This window comes from Oncorhynchus kisutch, linkage group LG3 (genome assembly GCF_002021735.2).
Source record: "Oncorhynchus kisutch isolate 150728-3 linkage group LG3, Okis_V2, whole genome shotgun sequence".
NCBI lineage: Eukaryota > Metazoa > Chordata > Actinopteri > Salmoniformes > Salmonidae > Oncorhynchus > Oncorhynchus kisutch.
Window position 1 is genome coordinate 31,748,833 of NC_034176.2, and position 22,589 is coordinate 31,771,421.

The following is a 22,589-nucleotide window of genomic DNA, read 5'->3' on the forward strand; positions in this document are numbered from 1 at the left end:
GAGTCTAGTCCATATTTCTCCATTGATTGTGGTATAATCATTTTCGCTGTTATTATATGCCTTTAAATAGCATTTCCTTTATGAACGGAAATCCGAGATGGTACCAGGACGGTAGCAATTTTCTCTGAACAATTGTTTTTGGGAAAATACTCAAACCTAGTCAGTGGTGCTCACCCCTACAATCTCTTCCTTGCGGGGGTCGATGACGCGGATGGTCTTGTCCTTGCAGGCGGTGCAGATGAGGCTGCCGTTGCGGTTCCAGCAGGCGCTGAAGATGACGTCAGGGTGCATGTCCTCCAACTGAATCATGGCCTCGCCCGTCCCCACGTTCCAGATGATGACCAGGTTGTCACAGCCTGAGAAGAGAGGAACACACATATTTAATATACACATACTACACAATAGAAAAAGGACAACACCGAAAAAGCACTGATTTGACAAGATAATACCATCTACAAGTTGTAGCTCATTCTGGTTTTGTTTCAACATGGAGGATAAAAACAGGGTAAACGGTCATTTTAAAGTCAATGAGGACAGATGTGCGTTGATCAGGCATCTCAGTGTTTAGGGGAAATGATGCAAGCTCACAGCAGGTTGCCACTTTCTCAGAGCGAGGAGAAGATTAGGGGGGGCAGAGAGCACAGAGGCTGAACCAGAAGTATAAATGATAACATGTAAGATGTCCACCTCACACAAGCCATCCAGTCACGACATGTTACAAGAAGGGTTTTAAAATGGACAGGAGGACGCCACTCACCAGCACTAAGCAGGACGTTGCGTGCCGTGGGGTGCCATGTGATGATGCCAACCCTTTTGGAGTGTCCCTCCAGGACCACCACAGGCTCAGACAAGCCGGTAACCAGCCCGTTCTCAGGGATCTGCCACACCTGCAGACAGACACGGGTCAAAGGTCAGGACCAGGACATAGCTAGGGTCATCATAGGATCATTATAGTGATGTCTGCAGTTTCCCTGCTGTTAGCCTGTGTCAGGAAGATCTAAACTGCTGGAACACAGAAAGCAGTACATTCACATGAACCGACTTGTCTTTTAGATTGGCATCACTGTGACATGAAGTCAGTAGATCACACTTACAACCAAGAGACTGAAGGGGGAAACAGAGACCCAAGTTTACTCATCATACTGATGTTTTCAAATCAAAGTTTATTGGTCATGTACACAGATTTGCAGATGTTATTGCAGGTGCAGCAAAATGCTTGTGTTTCAAGCGCCAACAGTGCAGTAATAATACCTAGCCACACACACAAATCTAAAAAGTTAAAATAAAGAAATATCAGAAAGAACAATACCAGAATCCGGAATATATAAATATAATGGTGTGTGTGTAGACAGTCCATGAATAGAAAAGGTGTGTATAGCAGTAGTTATATAGGATGAGCCATGACTACAACACAGTACATACATATAAAGTGGGTAAAACAAATGTGACCCGTGTTCAATGACTCGATGTACATAATGAAGCAGTCTATAAGGTTCAGGGCAGAGTACTGGGTGGTAGGCAGCTAGAACAGTGACTAAAGTTCAGGGCAGGGTACTGGGCGGAGGCCAGCTAGTGGTGACTAACAGTCTGATGGCTTGGAAATAGAAGCAGTCTCTTGGTCCCAGTTTTGATGTAGTGTATCATCGTTCTAGAATGGTAGCGGGGTGAACAGGCCATGGCTGAGGTCCTTAATGATCTTCTTGGCCTTCCTGTAACACTGGTGCTGTAGATGTCCTGGAGGGCAGGGAGTGTGCCCCTGATGATGCGTTGGGCTGACCGTACCACCCTCTGGAGAGCCCTGCGGTTGCGGACAGTGCCGTACCAGGTGGTGATTACAACACATAGGATGTTCTCAATGCTACATCTGTTGAAGTACGCGAGGGTCTTCGGGGCCAAGACAAATTTCTTTGGCCTTCTGAGGATGAAGGGGCGCTGTTGCACTTCACCACACTGTCTCTGTGAAGGGACCATTTCAGGTCCAGTGATGTGCACGGCGACAGACTTGAGGCTTGTGACCCGCTCCACTGTGGCCCCGTCCATGTGGATGGGGGTGTGCTCTCTCTGTGTTGTCGCCTGTAGTCCACGATCAGTTCCTTTGTTTTGTTGGATGTTGAGCGAGATGGGTATGGTCCTGAACTAGCATCTCAAAGTACTTCATGATGACAAAAGTGAGTGCTACCTTTTATGTACATATAGTGAGTAGCTTACTTCCTAGTGAGAATACAGCCAGTAGCCTACGCAAATCTGGTAAACATTGCAGAATCAGAAAATGTACCTAAAGAAATTAAGACTGAAGTTTAAAGTCTTTATCTCTACGAACCCTGACAGCAGTAGACAGAGACAGTAGTCACACCGCTACACTATCAGAGCTCCTACTCTAGCTGCAATAGGTTACTATGGAAACAGAAATCTCAACAGAAAAACAGTTCATCACAGCACTTAATCTAAAGTCAACATTACTTTTAGAGAACCTATTCAGAGTGCATTTCTAGCCACAATCTAAAATGTTCTGAAGAAAGGAACCTTTGGCGGTTCAACTTCTGTAAAATACACGGAACACCGCATCTATTCACAGACGAAGGTCTTTTTCTGCCATTCAGAGTTGCATGGGGAAGCCAATGCCTACAGGTGGGGAAGTGATAGAAGAATACCTAAGAACATAGCACACACTCTGATCACTGCCATTCACAGCCCAAATAAGGACATATAGTATAGCACCAGCCTCAAACAAGTTTGTGACCTCAGCCCTATAAAAAATGCTAAATCATTCCCCAAGTCTCTCTCTGGGTCTAATCTAATCCAGACTAGAGTGCAAGCCCTGCCTGCACGTACCATTCCACCATCTAATTCTGCACCCATCCCTACGCTATCAGTGTCTGGCCTTTCACAATCAAAACCGGTCCTCTGTCAGTTGGAGTCGGTGAGAGGGTGTATACACTTTACATATGCAGGTAAAGTGTAAACAAACATTGTACTACACAGAGAGGAACAGTCTCTGCCGAGGCGTGACCGTAAACCTTACCATGACCGTGCAGTCCTCCGAGCCGCTGGCGATGACCTGGTCATTGTGGGGGCACCAGTCGATGTCCAGTACAGGGCCTGTGTGACCACACACTGTGGGGTAGGCCTTGTCAATGCGGCCCGACTGTGGAGAACACACACACAGAGGCATGAGATTAAAACACCAGAAACACTGAGGTGTATGATCAGTGGTGATCTGAGGAACCAACCTGACCTCAGCTGAACTGGAACCATGAAATCACAGGGTGAGAGTGACCAATCAGAGACTGTACAAACCAATAGGCACTCCAATCACACAGAAATACAGAGAGACAGAATTCACATTCTCCCTCTTAGAAAATGTAGTTTCCCCATCATTCAATTCTTGGGCAGAATCATTGTTAGACAAATACACCTGTGGCATAGCCTGAGAAGGGGGGGGGGGGCATGGGAGACTGAATTCTCAACCTCTACAAAAGAGAGGGGGAGAATGAGAGATGGCGCAGATGTGAAGAAACCATGCATAGCCCTGTGACTGTTGCTGTGTGAAGAGGCCAGTGACTGTGGCGAGGAAAACAGGAATACCCCTCCAACCAAAAGAGAAGGCGCTCTATCAGGTACAAACAAGACATTTTGACTAGGGCTGGGCATTGCCAGGGACCTCACGATACTTAGGTGCCAATATGTAATGATTCTCACGGTCGCTGCCCACGGAATTAGCACCTTTCCCTATGTCGCTATGTGCATACTAGCAAAGTTAACCAGCATATTGGGATTAAGAACAATGTGGCAGAGGCAGCAGAAGAAACGAGGAAAAAGCCCTTAGCCTAATTGTATTAGAAAATTGAGGCACGACTCTGGTGCATTTATTTATTTAGTTTGTATTGTTCAAAATAGTCTGAAAAAATATTGTAATCAAACAGCAACTGTTTGGCACATAATACTCACAACACTTGCTCATTTACCCTCCTTTTTATTGATCTCCAGTACTTTGCACAACTAAGTCAACTGTCTTCCACAGTTCTGACTTTCACTTTCCCACCTGAGCAACCAGTAAATATTCCCCCGTTTCAAGTTTTTTTACCACATCCATTTGCTGTCGACATTACCGTTTTCATGGTTTGTTATAACCAATTTATTGATGTGATTATGATAAGGCCTGACCTATAGCCTATTGGTCACATGCATGCAATGTTTACATGTTTCACATAAAGAGAGCCAGGGTTGAGGGAATTGGCCATGTTTTTCATAAAACAAATGAGGGATTTCGGTAACAAAACTTTTCAATCAGAAACAAGAAACCAAAAATCGCCAAATTGATGATGATTTTCAGCACAGACAGTGCAATAAACATTTGCTTTTCTCTGGTGCCTTTTTTCTGCAGTAGGGAGGAGAGCAAGACAACATGCACCAGTCACAAAGGCACTGTCTTTTTTTTTTTAACAGTGTGGCCATCGGGGTCATTCTTGATTCATTTGTGTGTATATTAATTATTTACATCAAACAAACAGTGTGCTTAAATCATCAGACAGGCTCAGTACATATGTAGTTGATTTTATTGAAACACTTAGGGTGTGTGTCTATAGTGCACTCAGAAAGTATTCAGACCTTGACTTACTCCACTGTTACGTTACAGTCTTATTCTAAAATTGATTAAATTGCCCCCCCCCCTCAATCTACACACAATACACCATAATGAAATAACAAAAGCAGTTTAGAATTTTTTTCAAATGTCACAAGTATTCAGACCCTTGACTCAGTACTTAGTTGAAGCACCCTTTGCAGCGATTACAGCGTTGATTCTTCTAGGGTGTGACGCTACAATATTATGGCACACCCATATTTGGGGAGCTTCTCCCATTCTTCTCCGCAGATCCTTAAGCTCTGTCAGGTTGGCTGGGGAGTGTCGCTGCACAGCTATTTTCAGGCCTCTCCAGAGATGTTCGATCAGGTTCAAGTCTGGGCTGTGGCTAAGCCACTCAATGACATTCAGAGACTTGTCGCGAAGCCACTCCTGCGTTGTCTTGGCTGTGTGCTTAGTGTCGTTGTCCTGTTGGAAGGTGAAACTTAACCTGTTCAGGACCTCAGACTTGGGGCTTTCATCAAGGATCTCTGTACTTTGCGCCGTTCATCTTTCCCTCGATACGGACTAGTGTTCCAGTCCCTGCCACTGAAAAACCTCCTGCCACCACGCTTCACTGTAGGGATGGTGCCAGGTTTCAGATGTGACGCTTGGCATTCAAGCCAAAGAGTTCAATCTTGGTTTCATCAGACCACAGAATCTTGTTTCTCATGGTCTGAGTGTCTTCAGATGCCTTTTGGCAAACTCCAAGCGGGCTGTCATGTGCCTCTTACTGAGGAGTGGCATCTGTCTGGCCACTTTACCATAAAGGCCTGATTGATGGAGTGCTGCTGAGATGGTTCTCCCATCTCCAAAAAGGAACTCTGGAGCTCTATCGGAGTGACCATCGGGTTCTTGGTCACCTCCCTGACCAAGGCCCTTCTCCGATTGCCCAGTTCGGCCAGCTCTAGAAAAGAGTCTTGGTAATTCCATACTTCCATTTAAGGATGGAGGCCACTGTGTTCTTGGGGACCTTCAATGCTGCATACATTTTTAAGTACCCTTCCCCAGATCTGTGCCCTGACACATTCCTGTCTCAAAGCACTACAGACAATTCCTGCACTGTCAACTGTGGGACCTTATATAGACAGGTGTGCCTTTCCAAATCATGTCAATCAATTGAATTTACCACAGGTGGACTCCAATCAAGTTGTAGAAACATCAAGGATGATCAATGGAAACAGGATAAACATGATCTCCTTTTCAAGTCTCATAGCCAAGGGTTTGAATAAATACGTTTTTTTTTAAATACATTTGGTAAGATATCTACAAACCTGTTTTTGCTTTGTCATTATGGGGTAGTGTGTAAATTGGTGAGGACTTTAAAAAAGTATCCCATTTTAGAATTAGGTTGTAACATAACAAAATGTGGAAAAAGTCGAGGGGTCTGAAAAGTTTCCGGAGGCACTGTATATGGAACATTTTGTGTAACAATTTCGAACAAATCGATTGGTCTAAAGAACAGGACGACCCTATGTTGAACAATATTTATTTTTAGTTGGGAACAGCCCTAAAATGAAGGCATGTTGTTGGTAATAACATCCTCAGACATGCCAGCAGATGCTTAGTTTCTGCTCTTTAAAATGAAACCCTGAGATAACCTTGAATCTGAGCCCTTATATAACACCCTTATACAACAGGCCAGATGACCACAAACAACCAGCTGTCATACAACACACACACAACAAAAGGAGGCAGACAAACGGAAGGCTTTCCTGGCCACCCAGCTGACTGACTACAGCAGCCTAGCCTGGGAGGGCGGGTTCTATCTTGACCTCTGACCCCAAGTGATTGGAGGATCAGGTGCTCTCCACAGTGTGAGTAACGTGAGCTCTGAAAATGCTGTGGAGGTTAGGGTTGGATTTGGGAGACTGACACGCCCGTTTGTAGAATCCCCAGCTGGACCACCATAGGGCCTGACAGTCAGATGATGTCACTGAGGCAGAGGGAGCCCTGCTGTAATGGCGGCAGCCCTAATTAAAGTATAATGGATTTGCCTCATGAATATCACTCACTGCCCACAGCCATTCCAGCACCATGACAACAATGATTTCAGAGGGGCTAAATATAAGCGCTACATATTCACGGGACGAGAGGAGCTTTCCAGTTCTCTGTAGACAGACAATCCTTACAGGCCCTGTTTTTAGTTATATACTAGAGCCTTTAGTTTTTCGTCAAAACTCAAGACGACTGTTTAGAAAGACCATTCAGATAACTTAAGAGTGTGAAGTCAAAACACAACCAGATTCAAGTATGAAGAAGCTCTGTCCTCATGGAGATGTACTAGAGGCGTACGTAGACAGAGAGAGGTTAAACAATGAGTGGGCAGTCTAGGCCCCATGTCTAAATGCTTGTGTAATAACAGACCACTAGGACTCAGACAGCCATTCCATACCAGGATATGAGTCAGTATGTTGTCGGAGGACTCTACCATCCTTTCCCTGCCTACTGTGCCACTGAGGAAAACAAAGGACTGGCCAGTTCAACTCTGCTGCTCACATGTCACAATACAGTCCTGTTGATATTACTAAGCAACATGACTGACTCACTGTCCGATTTGGCAAGGACTGGATTATATGACACTGGGTAGTTGTTTTGTTAAACTGGCCTATATAAATAAATAAAACTCCGTTAGTCACAGGCATTATTAAATGTTTCTCAAATAAAGGAACCATAGGAGCCTATTAGGTTAAAACCCAATTACAAGTGGTCAGTGAGTCACAGTAGTTCAACCACTAATTTGGAGAAAGGGGTTTCATGTTGGGAGTGCCAGAGATGGACATAATGGGGACAAATCACCTAGTCCATAGATGACGGACAGTCCTTCCGACAGCTCAGAGTCCCTCACAACATCACCTGACTGATAGAGTTGGGCTATGACACATACTCAAACTCCAAGCTCAGTGACCAAAGTCCAGTGTACGGGAGTTTGCTATACGTGCGTCAAAAATGACAAGACCTCGTCCATGACTCCATGCCTCGCCTTGTCCAGAGAACACTCCCGGAAATACTAAGCACCTGTTATGGGCCTGTGAGTAACATGCTGACTAGACCGGGAAACGCGCGTCCAGACGCAGGCAGGACACGCAGGTTGAACTATCAAAACTAACTATGAACCAAATAGATTCATTTGGGGACTGGTCGAAACATGAAACCTGCTGATGCTAGCTAATTTGTCCTGGGATAAACATTTGGTTGTTATTATATCAAATGTACAAGGTCCTTTTTTTCTGGATCTTCATCGAATTTTGACCCATTGAGACACAAAATCGTGTGTTCCCTACTCTGACAATTAATCCACAGATAAAAAAGGTAAACCGAGTTAGTTTCTAATAATCTCTCCTTCTTTGGACTTCATATGGCAGTTGGCAACCAACTTTAGGACCTCAGTTCATCTTTCTAAATCACCCACGTGGGTATATGCGCCTAAAAACCAACGAGGAGATGAGGCGGGACTAAGCGTATCAAGCAGACTCGTTGACACGTGTGGGCAGTTTGGATGAAATTATTGAAAAACGTGTACATTTATTGTGCAACTCTCACGCACGCAACGTGGGCGGTGTGGTCAGCATGTCAGGGATAAGCTTCTCTGAATACTTAGCCAGAGAGGAAGGAAGACCAGCAGAGCAGGGAGGGAGTCGGTTGTGGAGTCAGAGAAAGGTTGGCATGGTTCCAAGCAAAGTGGCCCATATTGCAGCAGTGGCCTGAAAGTGTGGGGGGGGGGGGGGGGGGGGGCTGTAAGCAGCAGGATGTGCAGCAACAAAAGCCAGAACTCCGTGTGGAGGGACGTAGGCTGCTGGGGGGGTGTGGGGGAAAGGCCCGTCATAACCTCGATCAGCAGAGGACCAGGAGTCAGAGGGATATAGGCCTATACAAGGACACTGCTCAGTACATCCATTTCTTCTTTCCTGCTTAGGCCTTGCCCAGGTAGACAATATGACGTAGATGCAGAAAGTAAACAGCACAGTGGGTTATTCATGTCGAGCTGCAGGTTTCTATTAGTTTATTTGACCTTTATTTTAGCACGGAACCCCAATTGAGACCAATGTCTCATTTTTGCAAAGGAGCCCTGCTGTTGCCAGTAGACCTGAACGTTTATTTACAGGGACAAAGGGATGGAGATGGCAGACTATGACCTGGGTGTGTGCAGTAGATTGGCCTATATGTGCTGACTGTGAATGACAAAATACTGCTATATTATTCAGTAGTATCCAATAAGTGCTGTAGTTCTGCCTGCCTGGCTCACTGGTATTTCCTGCTTAAAATAGTTGTGTCCTCTAGGTGCCTGCCTGGTCCACAGACCCCAGAGAGATTAAGGCTGTGCCCCAAATGGCACCCTATTCCCTATAGTGCACTACTTGTTTTGACCAGAACCCTTTGGGCCCTAGATATGGGATAGGGTGCCATGTGCATAGGGTCTGGGGAGAACATCACCACTCTACTCCAGACTAATATTCCTCAGAACATTTCACATCTGGCTGTTAGACGTCTCACACCCTTGTTCAAATTATACACTTTTGTCAACACTCTTGTTGCTCTTACCAAAAAAAAAACACCAGTACAGTACAGGCTCTCACCCAACCAACATACTCTACATGGTTGGCTTGTGAAGAGAGGACATTGAGCCCAGCAGCAGTGATGGCAGCCCTGTGTTTTCGGTCTGTAAGTGTACTGGAGTGCGAGTTAGCCGGGCCAAACTTGCTCTAGGACTGCAGTAGGCCTGTTACCGTCCCCCGGGTTCACAGGGTTGCTTGCAGGCCTGTTACCGTCCCCCGGGTTCACAGGGTTGCTTGCAGGCCTGTTACCGTCCCCCGGGTTCACAGGGTTGCTTGCAGGCCTGTTACCGTCCCCCGGGTTCACAGGGTTGCTTGCAGGCCTGTTACCGTCCCCCGGTTCACAGGGTTGCTTGTAGGCCTGTTACCCTGCCCCGGGTTCACAGGGCTGCCGACAGTGCCGTCCAGCAGGCCTGAGAGCCTGTCATTCCAGACATTCCACACCTCAGCCACAGGCAGCTCTGGTATGGCTGTGACTAATGAGAGCAAGAGGGTCCAGCGGTGTTAATCTTGTTTGTGTCTGCTATACACAATAAGGAATTCCACAGTCCGCGGGAAGTACATGAGGATCTCGCTTCAAGCCTGAATATATATTATTTGATAGTGTTGTGATTAGCGTTGTGATTATCTACATAAGACTGGAACGCCTGTGTACGGTGAGGTCACGGATGGTTAGGTAAGAACTGGCAATCAACAGATCACAGCCAAAAATGTTTCAACATTTCTAAGGCAGGTACAGGCACCACCATGCAGCCTTTTTTGATAACAGTACATACACGTAGGCTCTCTTACTCTTTAGACCACGACTGTTCAACGCATAATGAAAAACAGGCTTACATTAAATAAATCTTTTAAAAGTACTACTCAAGTAGTTTTTTTTTTTTTTTAGGTATATGTACTTTACCATTTATATTTTTGACAACTTTGTACTTTTTTACTCCATACATTTTCCTCTGACACCCAAAAGTACTCGCTACATTTTGATTGCTTAGCAGGATGGGAAAATTGTCAGATTTACAAATGTATCAAGAGAACATCCCTGGTCATGCCTACTGTGTCTGATCTGGCAGACTCACTAAACACATGTTTCATCTGAAAATTATGTCTGAAGGTGAGAGCGTGCCCCTGGCTATCCGTAAATACAATAAAAAATGGCGCCGTCTGGTTTGCTTAATATAAGGATTTGGAAACTATTTACACTTAAGTATATTTAAAACCAAATACTTTTACTCAAGCAGTATTTTACTGGGTGACTCACTTTTACTTGAGTCTTTTCCATTACGGTATCTTTACTTTTACTCAACTATGACATTTGGATACTTTTTCCACCACTGCTAAATTCAGGTTAACACCGGTAACTACACTACATTATCATTGAGATAATAAGGAGCAGTAGGAGGACTGGCCTGTGGCAGCCTACCTTGGCAGGTACAGTATCAAAGACACAGCCAGCCCTGAATCTTATTACACTGTCATAATATTTACCCCCATGTCATCCAGTAACCACAGGAACTATGTGGAACTGGAAACAGTCCTGAGAAAAAGGTACAAGGTGAGCACTTGCCAAAGTTGAAGTTAAGGTGAGTGGATAGGCGCTGAAGAAGTAGAGAGAATAGTGCTCTAAGCTAGAGACCAGGCAGTTGTAAGAATCCCTACATGTAGGAACACAGTGAACAGATAGTTACTTGGCACAGCCCCTTTACATGCCTGCCTGTTAAAGTGACATCACATAACACGTCCACGACACAAGGAGCACAAAGAGTTACTCCTGAAATAAACCAAACCCGCAGAGCAAGGAATGGTTAGACAAGACCGCTGATCATCATCTCCATGGCAACCAGCCCGGTGGGAGAGACGGGAGACAGGGAAGGAGTGTAGACGAGGTGGGAGTGGAGATATTTGACAGCCTGTTGAGCAAAACACCGACATGAGTTGAACGGAGCTGAATAGCGCAGTCAATCTTGATGCGAAATTGAGGCAACCCATCAAATAAAGCCTAGGCTAGATTGAATTAAGCATTCAAGACTAATCTCAGTCCCTAACAGTCTACACGTGTTTTGATGTTAATGACCAGAACACCCAGGGACCTGGAATAGACTCTGTGCTGTATAATATCCTGTGAGAAAACGTGTGTCAAGCAAGCAAACAAACCAGTTGCATAGCAACAAGTGAAGCTGCACAAAATGTGCTTGAACCTCATAACAAGATAACCTTTTTTTTATGGACAATGAATGACAGAAATAACACTTTCAATACCTAAATCAAAGAGGCGTCACGCACAAGCGCATCCTTACAAGCAGAACGTGACGCGTGTAAAAGCCCTCCTATAGAGCATGCTTCCCTCAGAGCAACATGGTTATTTTTACTTTTCCACTTCCCGTTGTGAGTTTATGGCCTTGAAAGCACAGCTGCAGCCCAGTCAGACCCCGGGCTGGTCTCCATGATTTACTGCAGTACAGAGGGGAGGGTACAGTACAGTCAGACTGGACACCACGGTTGGGCCCTCTCTCTGCTCTGACTAAATGGCTGGAAGTCTGCTCCAGCTTTAACACAGTAATGGAGGGGTAAAGCAGAGGACAGCTGGCCAGGCATGAGTGACGGCAGGGTAGGAGCCAAGACCAACATGTGGTTGTCCAGTCCCAGTCAGGTTGGGAGAGAGTCTGCAGGTACACACAGGGAGCGCGAGAGAGAAAGAAACTGGACATCTATTGCCCATGGTAAGTGTTTGTCATAGAGATCAAAAGAGGAACGACCCCTGGACCCACCATTCTTACAAAGCCCACTAACAATTTTTTTTATAGCAGTGGTCACGAACCGGTCGATTGCGACGGGTTGATCTTTAAGGCATTCCTAGTTGATCACCTACCGCTTTTGGCGGTACCGCTGCTAGGTGCGCTTGATTCAAAGTCCTGTGCACCAGGTGGGCAAACAAACTGTTCCCATTTTGAACCATAGTTCTTATGGCTTTGGGGCAGTATTGAGTAGCTTGGATGAATAAGGTGCCCAGAGTAAACTGCCTGCTACTCAGGCCCAGAAGCTAAGATATGCATATTATTAGTAGATTTGGATAGAAAACACTGAAGTTTCTAAAACGTCTATGATAACAGAACTCAGGCAAAAACCTGAGAAAAAAATCCAACCAGGAAGTGGGAAATCTGAGGTTTGTCGTTAACTCTTTGTCTATCCAAGATAGTGTAAATTTGGTCCAATTGCAGTTCCTAAGGCTTCCACTAGATGTCAGTCTTCAGAACCTTGTTTGAGGCTTCTACTGTGAAGGAGGAGAGAAAGTAAGAGGTCTGGTAGAGTGCCATGAGCTCATTCAGGAACGCTCCCGTGAGAGGTAGCTGAGTTCCATTGCATTTCTAAAGACAAATGACATCTCCGGTTGAAACATTATTGAAGATTTGTTAAAAACATCCTAAAGATTGATTCTATACATCGTTTGACATGTTTCTACGAACTGTAACGGAATTTGACTTTGTCTGGCCTGCGCGTCGTGAATTTGGATTTGTGAACTAAAGGCGCGAACAAAAAGGAGGTATTTGGACATAAATGGACTGTATCGAACAAAACAAACATTTATTGAGGAACTGGGATTCCTGGGAGTGCATTCTGATGAAGATCAAAGTGAAGTGAATATTTATAATGATATTTCTGACTTCTATTGACTCCACAACATGGCGGATATCTGTATGGCTTGTTTTGGTCTCTGAGCACTGTACTCAGATTATAGCATGGTGAGCTTTTTCGGTAAAGCCGTTTTGAAATCTGACACAGCAGTTGCATTAAGGAGAAGTTTATCTAAAGTTCCATGCGTAACTCTTGTATCTTTTATGAATGTTGATTATGAATATTTCTGTAAATTGATGTGGCTCTCTGCAAAATCACTGGATGTTTTGGAAGCAAAACATTACCGAATGTAACGCGCCAATGTAAACTGAGATTTTTGGATATAAATATTAACTTTATCGAACAAAACATACACAATACATGTAACATGAAGTCCTATGAGTTTCATCTGATGAAGATCAAAGGTTAGTGATTAATTTTCTCTCGATTTCTGCTTTTTGTGACTCCTCTCTTTGGCTGGAAAAATGGCTGTGTTTTTCTGTGACTAGGTACTGACCTAACATAATCATGTGCTTTCGTCGTAAAGCCTTTTTGAAATCGGACACTGTGGTGGGACTAACAAAAAGTTTATTTAAAATGGTGTATAATACTTGTATGTTTGAGGAATTTTAAATATGAGATTTGTTTGAATTTGGCGCCCTGCACTGTCACTGGCTGTTGTCATATCGATCCCGTTAACGGGATCTCAGCTTTAAGAAGTTAAATTAGTCTGAAAAGACCAAATCTGCCTACAAGGTGGACGGGAGATGGCTAAATCGTGAGCGCCTACTGCACTGGCCAATTGGATAGCTCAAATCACCGAGCCTACCTGCAGTTTCCTCGACCCCGGCCACAGCAAATTTTGATACTGGACTCCGTGAGATTTAATGTTTAAACCCATGACCAGAGAAAGACAAAAAAAATACAGCTAAGAGCTGTTTTTACGAGTGAGATCATGTCCATGTTATATTCAGCATGGTCACTGTTTATATTCAACACTACTACAAAATATAACATGCTTCTCTACTTGCAATGAATGAGTAGCCAAGTGTATCGATAGCCCTGTGTTTTTAATATTAGCAGCTTGTTCTGCCTATTTTAAGATCGAGGAGTATTTGGTCAAAGTATCTGGTCAAAGGAACAATGTGAAATTGTGCCCGAGGCAGATGCTACTTGAGTTCCACCATCAGGTGGAAGACTGTGTCCCCTCGCTCTGGTCTGTCTCACCGGAGGAAAGGAGAGAGCATGGACCGTGAGGGACAGACCCTTCTGCTGCTCTCACCCTCTCTCCGCTGAGACTAATGCCATATTCAAAACAACTGGGAACTCTGAAATCTCCGATTTCCTATTTCAGTGCGTTAAAAACTGGGGGTTCAAAAAAATGTTTTTACCTGTCATCCAATTCAGAAACTCTTACAAATAATAAACATTTGCAACAAGCATAGTCCTAAACCTTCGATTAGAAAACCAATGACGCTAATAGTGTCCCTGATAACCAACAGAACATGGCAATGAGACACCACTTGATTCAAGAATCTCTCATCTAGGCCCCCCCTTACCTCTCCAGACTATCCCTGAAAGCGCAGAAAACTGGCAATGCTAGCAGCCAATTGAAAGGCAGGGAGGAAATGGTCCTGGAAGGCCGTCAGGCAGGGAGCAGTGAATGGCCATATATGGTTAAATCTGCAGTCACCACTGCTGCCGCTGTCCTGCTGACAGCAGTAGCAGCAGAATATGGATTCTGGAATAAAGATTGAGCAGCAGACCCTTATAATACCACCCTTTGCATGTGTAAGACGTAGTGTGTGTGTGTGAGAGAGAGAGAGAGAAAAAAGTACTTCTGTGTAAGCACAGTCCACACACCAAGGTATTTCTGATGCAAAAAGATTGAGGATTGGTACAAACAGAACATGGTCAAATATGAGTGTTTGAACCACTGGTTTAGAACATGAGCCCATATTGTAGTTTTAGCCCAAAAGATCACCAGAATGGACAGATGAAACCTATTGCCTCAATACATCTGAATAGCTGTCTTTTAACACAAGTACACTGTACTTGGAAAATAGCCAGTCACCAAAAAGAATTCAACAAGTTCCTGATTGACTGAATCAAAATGAGGGATTCCAAGGCTTGGGAATATAAATCAGAACTTGTGGTTCATTGAGATATATCCCCTCTCCTCCAGAGTAGGGCCCGGCAGATTGAGAGGAATAAGCAGGAATGTCTCGCTGCACAGTTCCTACAGCATTCAGTCGCCCACTGCTTCCTCCACATGGAAATGAGGGAATAAATGACAGAGCGTCAGGCGTAGAGGCAGAAAGGAGGAGATTGAAAGCATGAGGTTTGAAGACCACATGCGTTTAGTCAGACACGTCCCCCATCTGTCCTGACAGGAGACAATGCAGCCAAAGAGGCAGGCAGCAACAAGGAGGTGCTAAGTCAACCTGGCCTGCCACAGGATCCCACTCCTACACACACAACCACAAGACAGAAACACAGACGGCAGACCCAGCCCATCCCTGCGCTAGACTGACCAATAGCACAGGCCCCAGCCCAAGTCACAGGCCAAACCCCATCACCGTCGGGCCTCACACACAGCATCGCTCCACAAGGTCAAGCACAGGCCAACGTGTCCGAGCACACTCACACTTAGGACAATAGGCAAAGTGCCAGGAAAGTACTGGGTGTGAATCTAAAAGCCCATTAGTCAAAGCTCAAACCTAAAGTTATTTGGAGGGTTGCTGTGGTTCTTCTGACTTCTGACTGACCACCAACAATACTGGATGTGGATGGGGAGGTAGAACATATGAAGAGCCACAAAGTGCATTTCAGAAGGGTCATACTCTGGGGGTTGGATCCCCCCCCGGCCGAATGGTCCTGGCTGGGAGTAGGCCTGGGACAAAGGCCCAGAGCAGCTGGCTGCCCACACAGACTGGGAACAGCACAGCATGGGCAGATGGGCCAGCCAGCCAGATGCACTGTCGCATGGGCTATAGTGTGAGTACGTGTGTGTGACCCAGCAAAAGAGCAGAGAAGGCAGTGTTTGTGTCAGACAGATATACGTAGACAAATTGATCTGAACCCTGCTATGAGGCTGAGAAGTAACAGGCTACCTCTGAACATCATGGTGTGTAGGGGTTTTGTCCCAGTCAAAAAGCCATTACAACCCTGAAACTGCAGCGTTTATATTAATGCAGTCTAACTTCTCTGTTGGCAGAGTAACATTTTCCACACTGCCATAGAGATGCGTGTTCTCTAAGCTTATATGGAGATAGGACGCGGCCAGATGACCGCTTTCTCTAAAAGATTACTGTCCCGTTTAATTTTGACATGTTGTGGAAACAAAAGCCACAAGCCAAATATTTAAACACACAAAATGGCCATTTGAAACAATATTAACTCTTAGAGTTTCAGCGCATGGCCTGTTGATAGGACATTAAAAGAAAATCTCCCACAAGATTCCAAGGAGATTAGTCCATGCAGCTGTAACAGTGTTACTTTCGTCCCTCTCCTCACCCCAACTGGTAACCGAGAGGTTGGAAGATCAAATCCCCGAGCTGACAAGGTGAAAATCTGTCGTTCTGCCCCTGAACAAAGCAGTTTACCCACTGTTCCTAGGCCGTCACTGGAAATAAGAATTTGTTCTTAACCTCACTAGGGTTAAGAAATACTCATTATAAAAATTCAGAAAACATAAAAGTATTTTACATAGGTTTAAATATTAACTTCTTGTGAATCCAACCACGGTGTCAGATTTAAAAAATGCTTTACAGCAAAGAATACCTTAAGATTATTTGAGAACATCGCCCAGCAGACAAATCATTACAAACTGTAACCAGCCAAGTAGAAGAGTTACACAACTCAGAAATAGAGATAAAATTTATCACTTACCTTTGATGATCTTCATATGGTTGCACTCAGAAAACATAAATTTACTCAATAAATGTTCCTTTTGTTTGATAAAGTCTCTTTATAGCCAAAAACCTCAGTTTTCTTCAGTAATCCACAGGCTCAAATGCAGTCACAACAGGCAGACAAAAAATCCGAATTGTATCCATAAAGTTCATAGAAACATGTCAAACGATGTTTAATTCAATCCTCAGGTGGTTTTTAGCCTAAATAAATCGATAATATTTCAACCGGACAATAACGTCGTCAATATAAAAGGTAAACAAGAAAGGTACTCTCGGTCGTGCGCATGAAAAAGCTCTTTGACACTGCAGGGTCCACTCATTCAGACTGCTCTTACTCCCTCATTTTTCAGAATACAAGCCTGAAACAATTTCTAAAGACTTGACATCTAGTGGAAGCCATAGGAACTGCAATTTGAGTCCTAAGTCAATGGATACTGTAATGGCATTAAATAGAAAACTACAAACCCCCCCCAAAAAACTCCAGTTTTTGCCTGCCAAATCAGTTCTGTTATACTCAGACATTATTTTAACAGTTTTTGAAACTTTAGTGTTTATCCAAATCTACCAATTATATGCATATCCCATCTTCTGGGCCTGAGTAGCAGGCAGTTTAATTTGGGCAGGCATTTCATCCAAAATTCCAAATGCTTCTACCCTAGAGAAGTTAATTAACCGACTTGCCTAGTTAACTAAAAAGGTCAAAAAAATCTATAATAATAATAATAATAATAAATATATAAATAACCCTGGGGTCGAACCAGGGACCCTCGAACACAAACTGCCTCCCACGAAGCATCGTTACCTATCGCTGCACAAAAGGGAAACAACTACTTCAAGGTCTAAGAGCGAGTGACGTCACCAATTAAAACGATAATAGCACGCACCGCTAACTAGCTAGTCATTTCACACCAGTTGCACTGCCAGCCAGTATCTAGGCAGATCTGAAAACGAGTTCTTTTTACCCATAGCCTGAGGAAATTACCCTTTAATCTGCGCATAAAGCCATCACGCTCTCTGTCCACTTTTAATCCACCAGTCAAAGCAGACGATGTTCTGCCAACACACCCTTACTGTACAAAGTCAGAGACAAACCCACAGCAGAATCATCTGTCAGAAGTCAGAGAATCAGACGCTGATCTGGGACCTGGGAGTGGGACAGGCAGGCGGAAGCTGGATTGTAAAGCTGTGTCAAAGCCAGAGTCACATGACAAGGCCCACTGCCCTGCTCACAGACCTGTCAACATCAGACAGTCAACAACAACAAAAAATCACTTACTGTATGTCACAGGGTATATCAAGCCCTGGCTGGCTGACACTGGGGCACTGCTGGACCAGAAAAATAGTAACACCACCAAGCAGTGTGTTTGTGCGCATATTTATGTGGGTGTGCGCCTATGTTTATTAGAGGTCGACCGATTAATCAGGGCAGATTTCAAGTTTTCATAACAATCGGAAATCTGTATTTTTGGACACCGATTTGGCCAATTTATAAAAAACATTTTTTACACCTTTATTTAACCTTTATTTAACCTTTATTTAACTAGGCAAGTCAGTTAAGAACACATTCTTATTTTCAATGGCGGCCTAGGAACGGTTGGTTAAATGCCTCGTTCAGGGGCAGAACGACAGATTTTCACCCTGTCAGCTCGGGGGATTCAATCTTACAACCTTACAGTTAACTAGTCCAATGCTCTAACCACCTGCCCCATTGCACGCCACGCGGAGACTGCCTGTTAAGCGAATGCAGAAGAAGCCAATGTAAGTAGCTAGCTAGCATTAAACTTCTTATAAAAAACCAAATCAATCATAATCACTAGTTAACTACACATGGTTGATGATATTACTAGTTAACCTAGTGTGTCCTGCGTTGCATATAATCGATGCGGTGCGTATCGTTGCTCCAATGTGTACCTAACCATAAACGTCAATGCCTTTCTTAAAATCAATACACAGAAGTATATATTTTTAAACCTGCATATTTAGCTAAAATAAATCCAGGTTAGCAGGCAATATTAACCAGGTGAAATTGTGTCACTTCTCTTGCGTTCATTGCACGCAGAGTCAGTGTATATGCAACAGTTTGGGCTGCCTAATTTGCCAGACTTTTACATAATTATGACATAACATTGAAGGTTGTGCAATGTAACAGGAATATTTAGACTTATGGATGCCACCCGTTAGACAAAATATGGAACGGTTCCGTATTTCACTGAAAGAATAAACGTCTTGTTTTCGAGATAATGGTTTCCGGATTCTACCATATTAATGACCCAAGGCTCGTATTTCTGAGTGTTATTATGTTATAATTAAGTCTATGATTTGATAGAGCAGTCTGACTGAGCAATGGTAGGCAGCAGCATGCTCGTAAGCATTCATTCAAACAGCATTTTCGTGCGTTCTGCCAGCAGCTCTTCACAAGCACAGCGCTGTTTGTGACTTTAAGCCTATCAACTCCCGAGATTAGGCTAGTGTAACCGATGTCAAATGGCTAGCTAGTTAGCGGGGTGCGCGCTAATAGCGTTTCAAACGTCACTCACTCAGACTTGCAGTGGTTGTTCCCCTTGCTCTGCAAGGGCCACAGCTTTTGTGGAGCGATGGGTAAAGCTGCTTCGATGGTGGCTGATGTCGTTGTGTTCCCGGTTCGAGACTAGGTAGGAGCGAGGAGAGGGATGGAAGCTATATACTGTTACACTGGCAATACTAAAGTGCCTATAAGAACATCCAATAGTGAAAGGTTAATGAAATTCAAACGGTAGAGAGAAATAGTCCTATAATTCCTACAATAACTACAACCTAAAACTTCTTATCTGGGAATATTGAAGACTCATGTTAAAAAGGAACCACCAGCGTTCAAATGTTCTCATGTTCTGAGCAAGGAACTGAAACGTTAGCTTTCTTACATGGCACATACTGCACTTTTACTTTCTTCTCCAACACTTTCTTTTGCATTATTTAAACCAAATTGAACATGTTTCATTATTTATTTGAGGTTAAATTGATTTTATTGATGTATTAAAATAAGTGTTCATTCAGTATTGTTGTAATTGTCATTATTACAATTTATTTTATTATTATAAAAAAAAAAAAAAAAAACTGCTTTTTGGGGTCCTCCAATAATCGGCGTTGAAAAATCATAATCGGTCGACCTCTAATGTTTGTGGGTGGGCGTATGTCTGGTGCAACCAGACTACTGAATACTAATGACAATGTAATAATACCTAAAGGGTTACAGAGGGACATTCCAGACCAAAGTGCCCCCCCCCCCACCCCCGTTGGGTTCAACGAGTGTCTGACCCAAGCGGTCTGAGCTCTTCAAGGACCCTTATATGGAGGTGAGCAGAACAGGGAGGTTCCGTCCCCAGAGGCCTTTGGTTCAGTTTGTGTTGTACACAACACTATGATAAATGAGAGAGCCAGCCAGCCTATGTGAGGTTTCCTAACCCTCAACTCAGGGAGAGCTGACAATCATCCCAGTGGTACAGACACTAACATTGTTCTCACTGTAACGAAATCTGAAATGCAAATGTTTATTCACTGTATGCAAAATAGACATTGTCACTGGAAAACCACCTTGCTGCTACAAAAGGGCAAAGCTGAAAGCAAAAGCTTGTCTGGATGGCCTTTGTTGTCCATGTGGAGTACCCTAGCTTCCAAAGGCACTGTAACACTTCTCGCCCTGTCCTCCCATGTTCGCATTCATATTGTGTCCATGTCTCAGACGTCATCTCTTCCTCATCCTGCTTGTATCAAATATCTGACCCCAGTTTGGATGCTTTCCTCTGAAAATACCCTAACACCCCTTAAGTAATATGATCCTCTTACTTCATCGACACTAACACGTGTCATCCCACCACTGAGGACGTAGGAGAAGGCCAACAGGCACAACGAACAAAAAGGTGGATGATAGCTGCTACAGCATTCTACGGTACTGTTTTCTCCCACCCTGAGGGAAGACGATAAATGACATATTTGAGGATGAACTGTGAATCTTTTAAGACTGGGTCATTTAGAGTCCTGTCATTAAAACTGAACTGCCTCTGGGCTGACAGGGGCTTCTTTCTATTCAAAATGTAGAAGAGTTGAAAAAGAAAAGTTACTATTAAGAAAATGAGTTGATACAAAGACAGTATAGACCCCTTTCCAGAACACGACACACTTACGTCACGCAAGACTCTTGGTTGCAGAAAGAAAGCCGTCTACGCCCATTCAACATAGCCTAGATTTACATTATTACCTCTAAACAAAATCACTTCTTGGGGTCTCATGCACTCACAATGAAGTTCTGATTCTTGCTTGAACAGTCTAAGATTATAGTTTGCTTGTTATCTTCGCAAAATAAATGGCTCCAGCAGTTGTTAGCTAGAATGCTGATGCTCGCTGACATAGGCTGTAGCAAAAGCTAGCCAAAGAGCCATTTTACTGGTTGAAGTGTATTTTTATTTATGTATTGATCTAACTAGTCAAGTCAGTTAAACTTCTTAATGTATAGGGGATGCTTGCGTCCCACTTGGCCAAAAGCCAGGGAAAATGCAGCGCGGCAAATTCAAATAAAATTATATAAAAATCTAACTAACTCATTAAATCACACATGTAAGATACTCAATTAAAGCTACACTTGTGAATCCAGCCAACATGTCAGATTTTAAAAAGGCTTTTCGGCGAAAGCATAAGAAGCTATTATCTGATGATAGCACAACAGTAAACAAAGAGGGTAGCATATTTCAACCCTGCAGGCGCTACACAAAACGCAGAAATAAAATATAAAACATGCCTTACCTTTGACGAGCTTCCTTTGTTGGCACTCCAATATGTCCCATAAACATCACAATTGGTCCTTTTGTTCGATTAATTCCGTCCATATATATCCAAAATTTCAATTTATTTGGCGCGTTTGATCCAGAAAAATACAGCTTCCAATTTGCGCAACGTCACTACAAAATCTCTCAAACGTTGCCTGTAAACTTTGCCAAAACATTTCAAACTACTTTTGTAATACAACTTTAGGTAATTTAAACGTTAATAATTGATCAAATTGAAGACGGGTCTATCTGTGTTCAATACAGGAAGACAACAAACAAACGCTACTTTTCAAGTCTTGCGCAACTCTCAATAGTGTTACCCAGTTCCTAGATGGCCGTACTTCTTCATTGCACAAAGGAATAACCTCAACCAAATTCCAAAGACTGGTGACATCCAGTGGAAGCGGTAGAAACTGAAAACAAGTTGCCTAAGAAATATCGTTTCCCAATGAGAACTCACTGAACAGACAGAAACCTCAAAATAAATAAATTCTGAACGGTTAGTCCTCGGGATTTTGCCTGCTACACAAGTTCTGTTATACTCACAGACGTGATTCAAACCGTTTTAGAAACGTCAGAGTGTTTTCTATGCAAATCTACTAATAATATGCATATCTTTTATTCATGGCATGAGTAGCAGGAAGTTGATATTGGGCACACTATTTATCCAAAAGTGAAAATGCTGCCCCCTATACCTTAAGAACAAATTATTATTTTCAATGATGGCCTAGGAACAGTGGGTTAACTGCCCTGTTCAGGGGCAGAACGACAGATTTTTACCGTGGCAGCTCGGAGATTCGAACTTGCAACCTTTCGGTTACTAGACCAACGCTCTAACCACTAGGCAACCTACCGCCCCACAAGTATAATGCAGTTGGTTTACGATGACAAACATTATATTAAGCAGGACATTCATACGAGCCTTATAATCCAATTATAATACAACAGTAGTTGGAAACGCACTCATAAGCAACATGTACAGAGGCTGTTTTTTGCTGGCGTTCTACAAGAACTCCCCTGTGCTCTGCCACCAACTTGCACGCATCCCCCTTGTGCGGCAATGTTTGCAAACACAGAAAGGGCTCTATAGGAT

At 43.6% G+C, this 22,589-nt stretch overlaps 1 protein-coding gene across 2 annotated transcripts in view; it reads right to left on the reverse strand.

The window, feature by feature from the left end:
• The window catches only part of LOC109880612 (coronin-1C-A), a 71,318-nt gene that overhangs the window by 15,399 nt on the left and 33,330 nt on the right, over window positions 1-22,589 (reverse strand). For both annotated transcript variants that reach the window (XM_020472805.2, XM_020472812.2), the window contains exons 3-5: window positions 3,023-3,145; window positions 758-887; window positions 175-356 (exon numbers count right to left, since the gene is read on the reverse strand). In XM_020472805.2, the coding sequence (XP_020328394.2) occupies window positions 175-356; window positions 758-887; window positions 3,023-3,145 (435 nt within the window). The remainder of the gene's footprint in view (window positions 1-174; window positions 357-757; window positions 888-3,022; window positions 3,146-22,589) is intronic.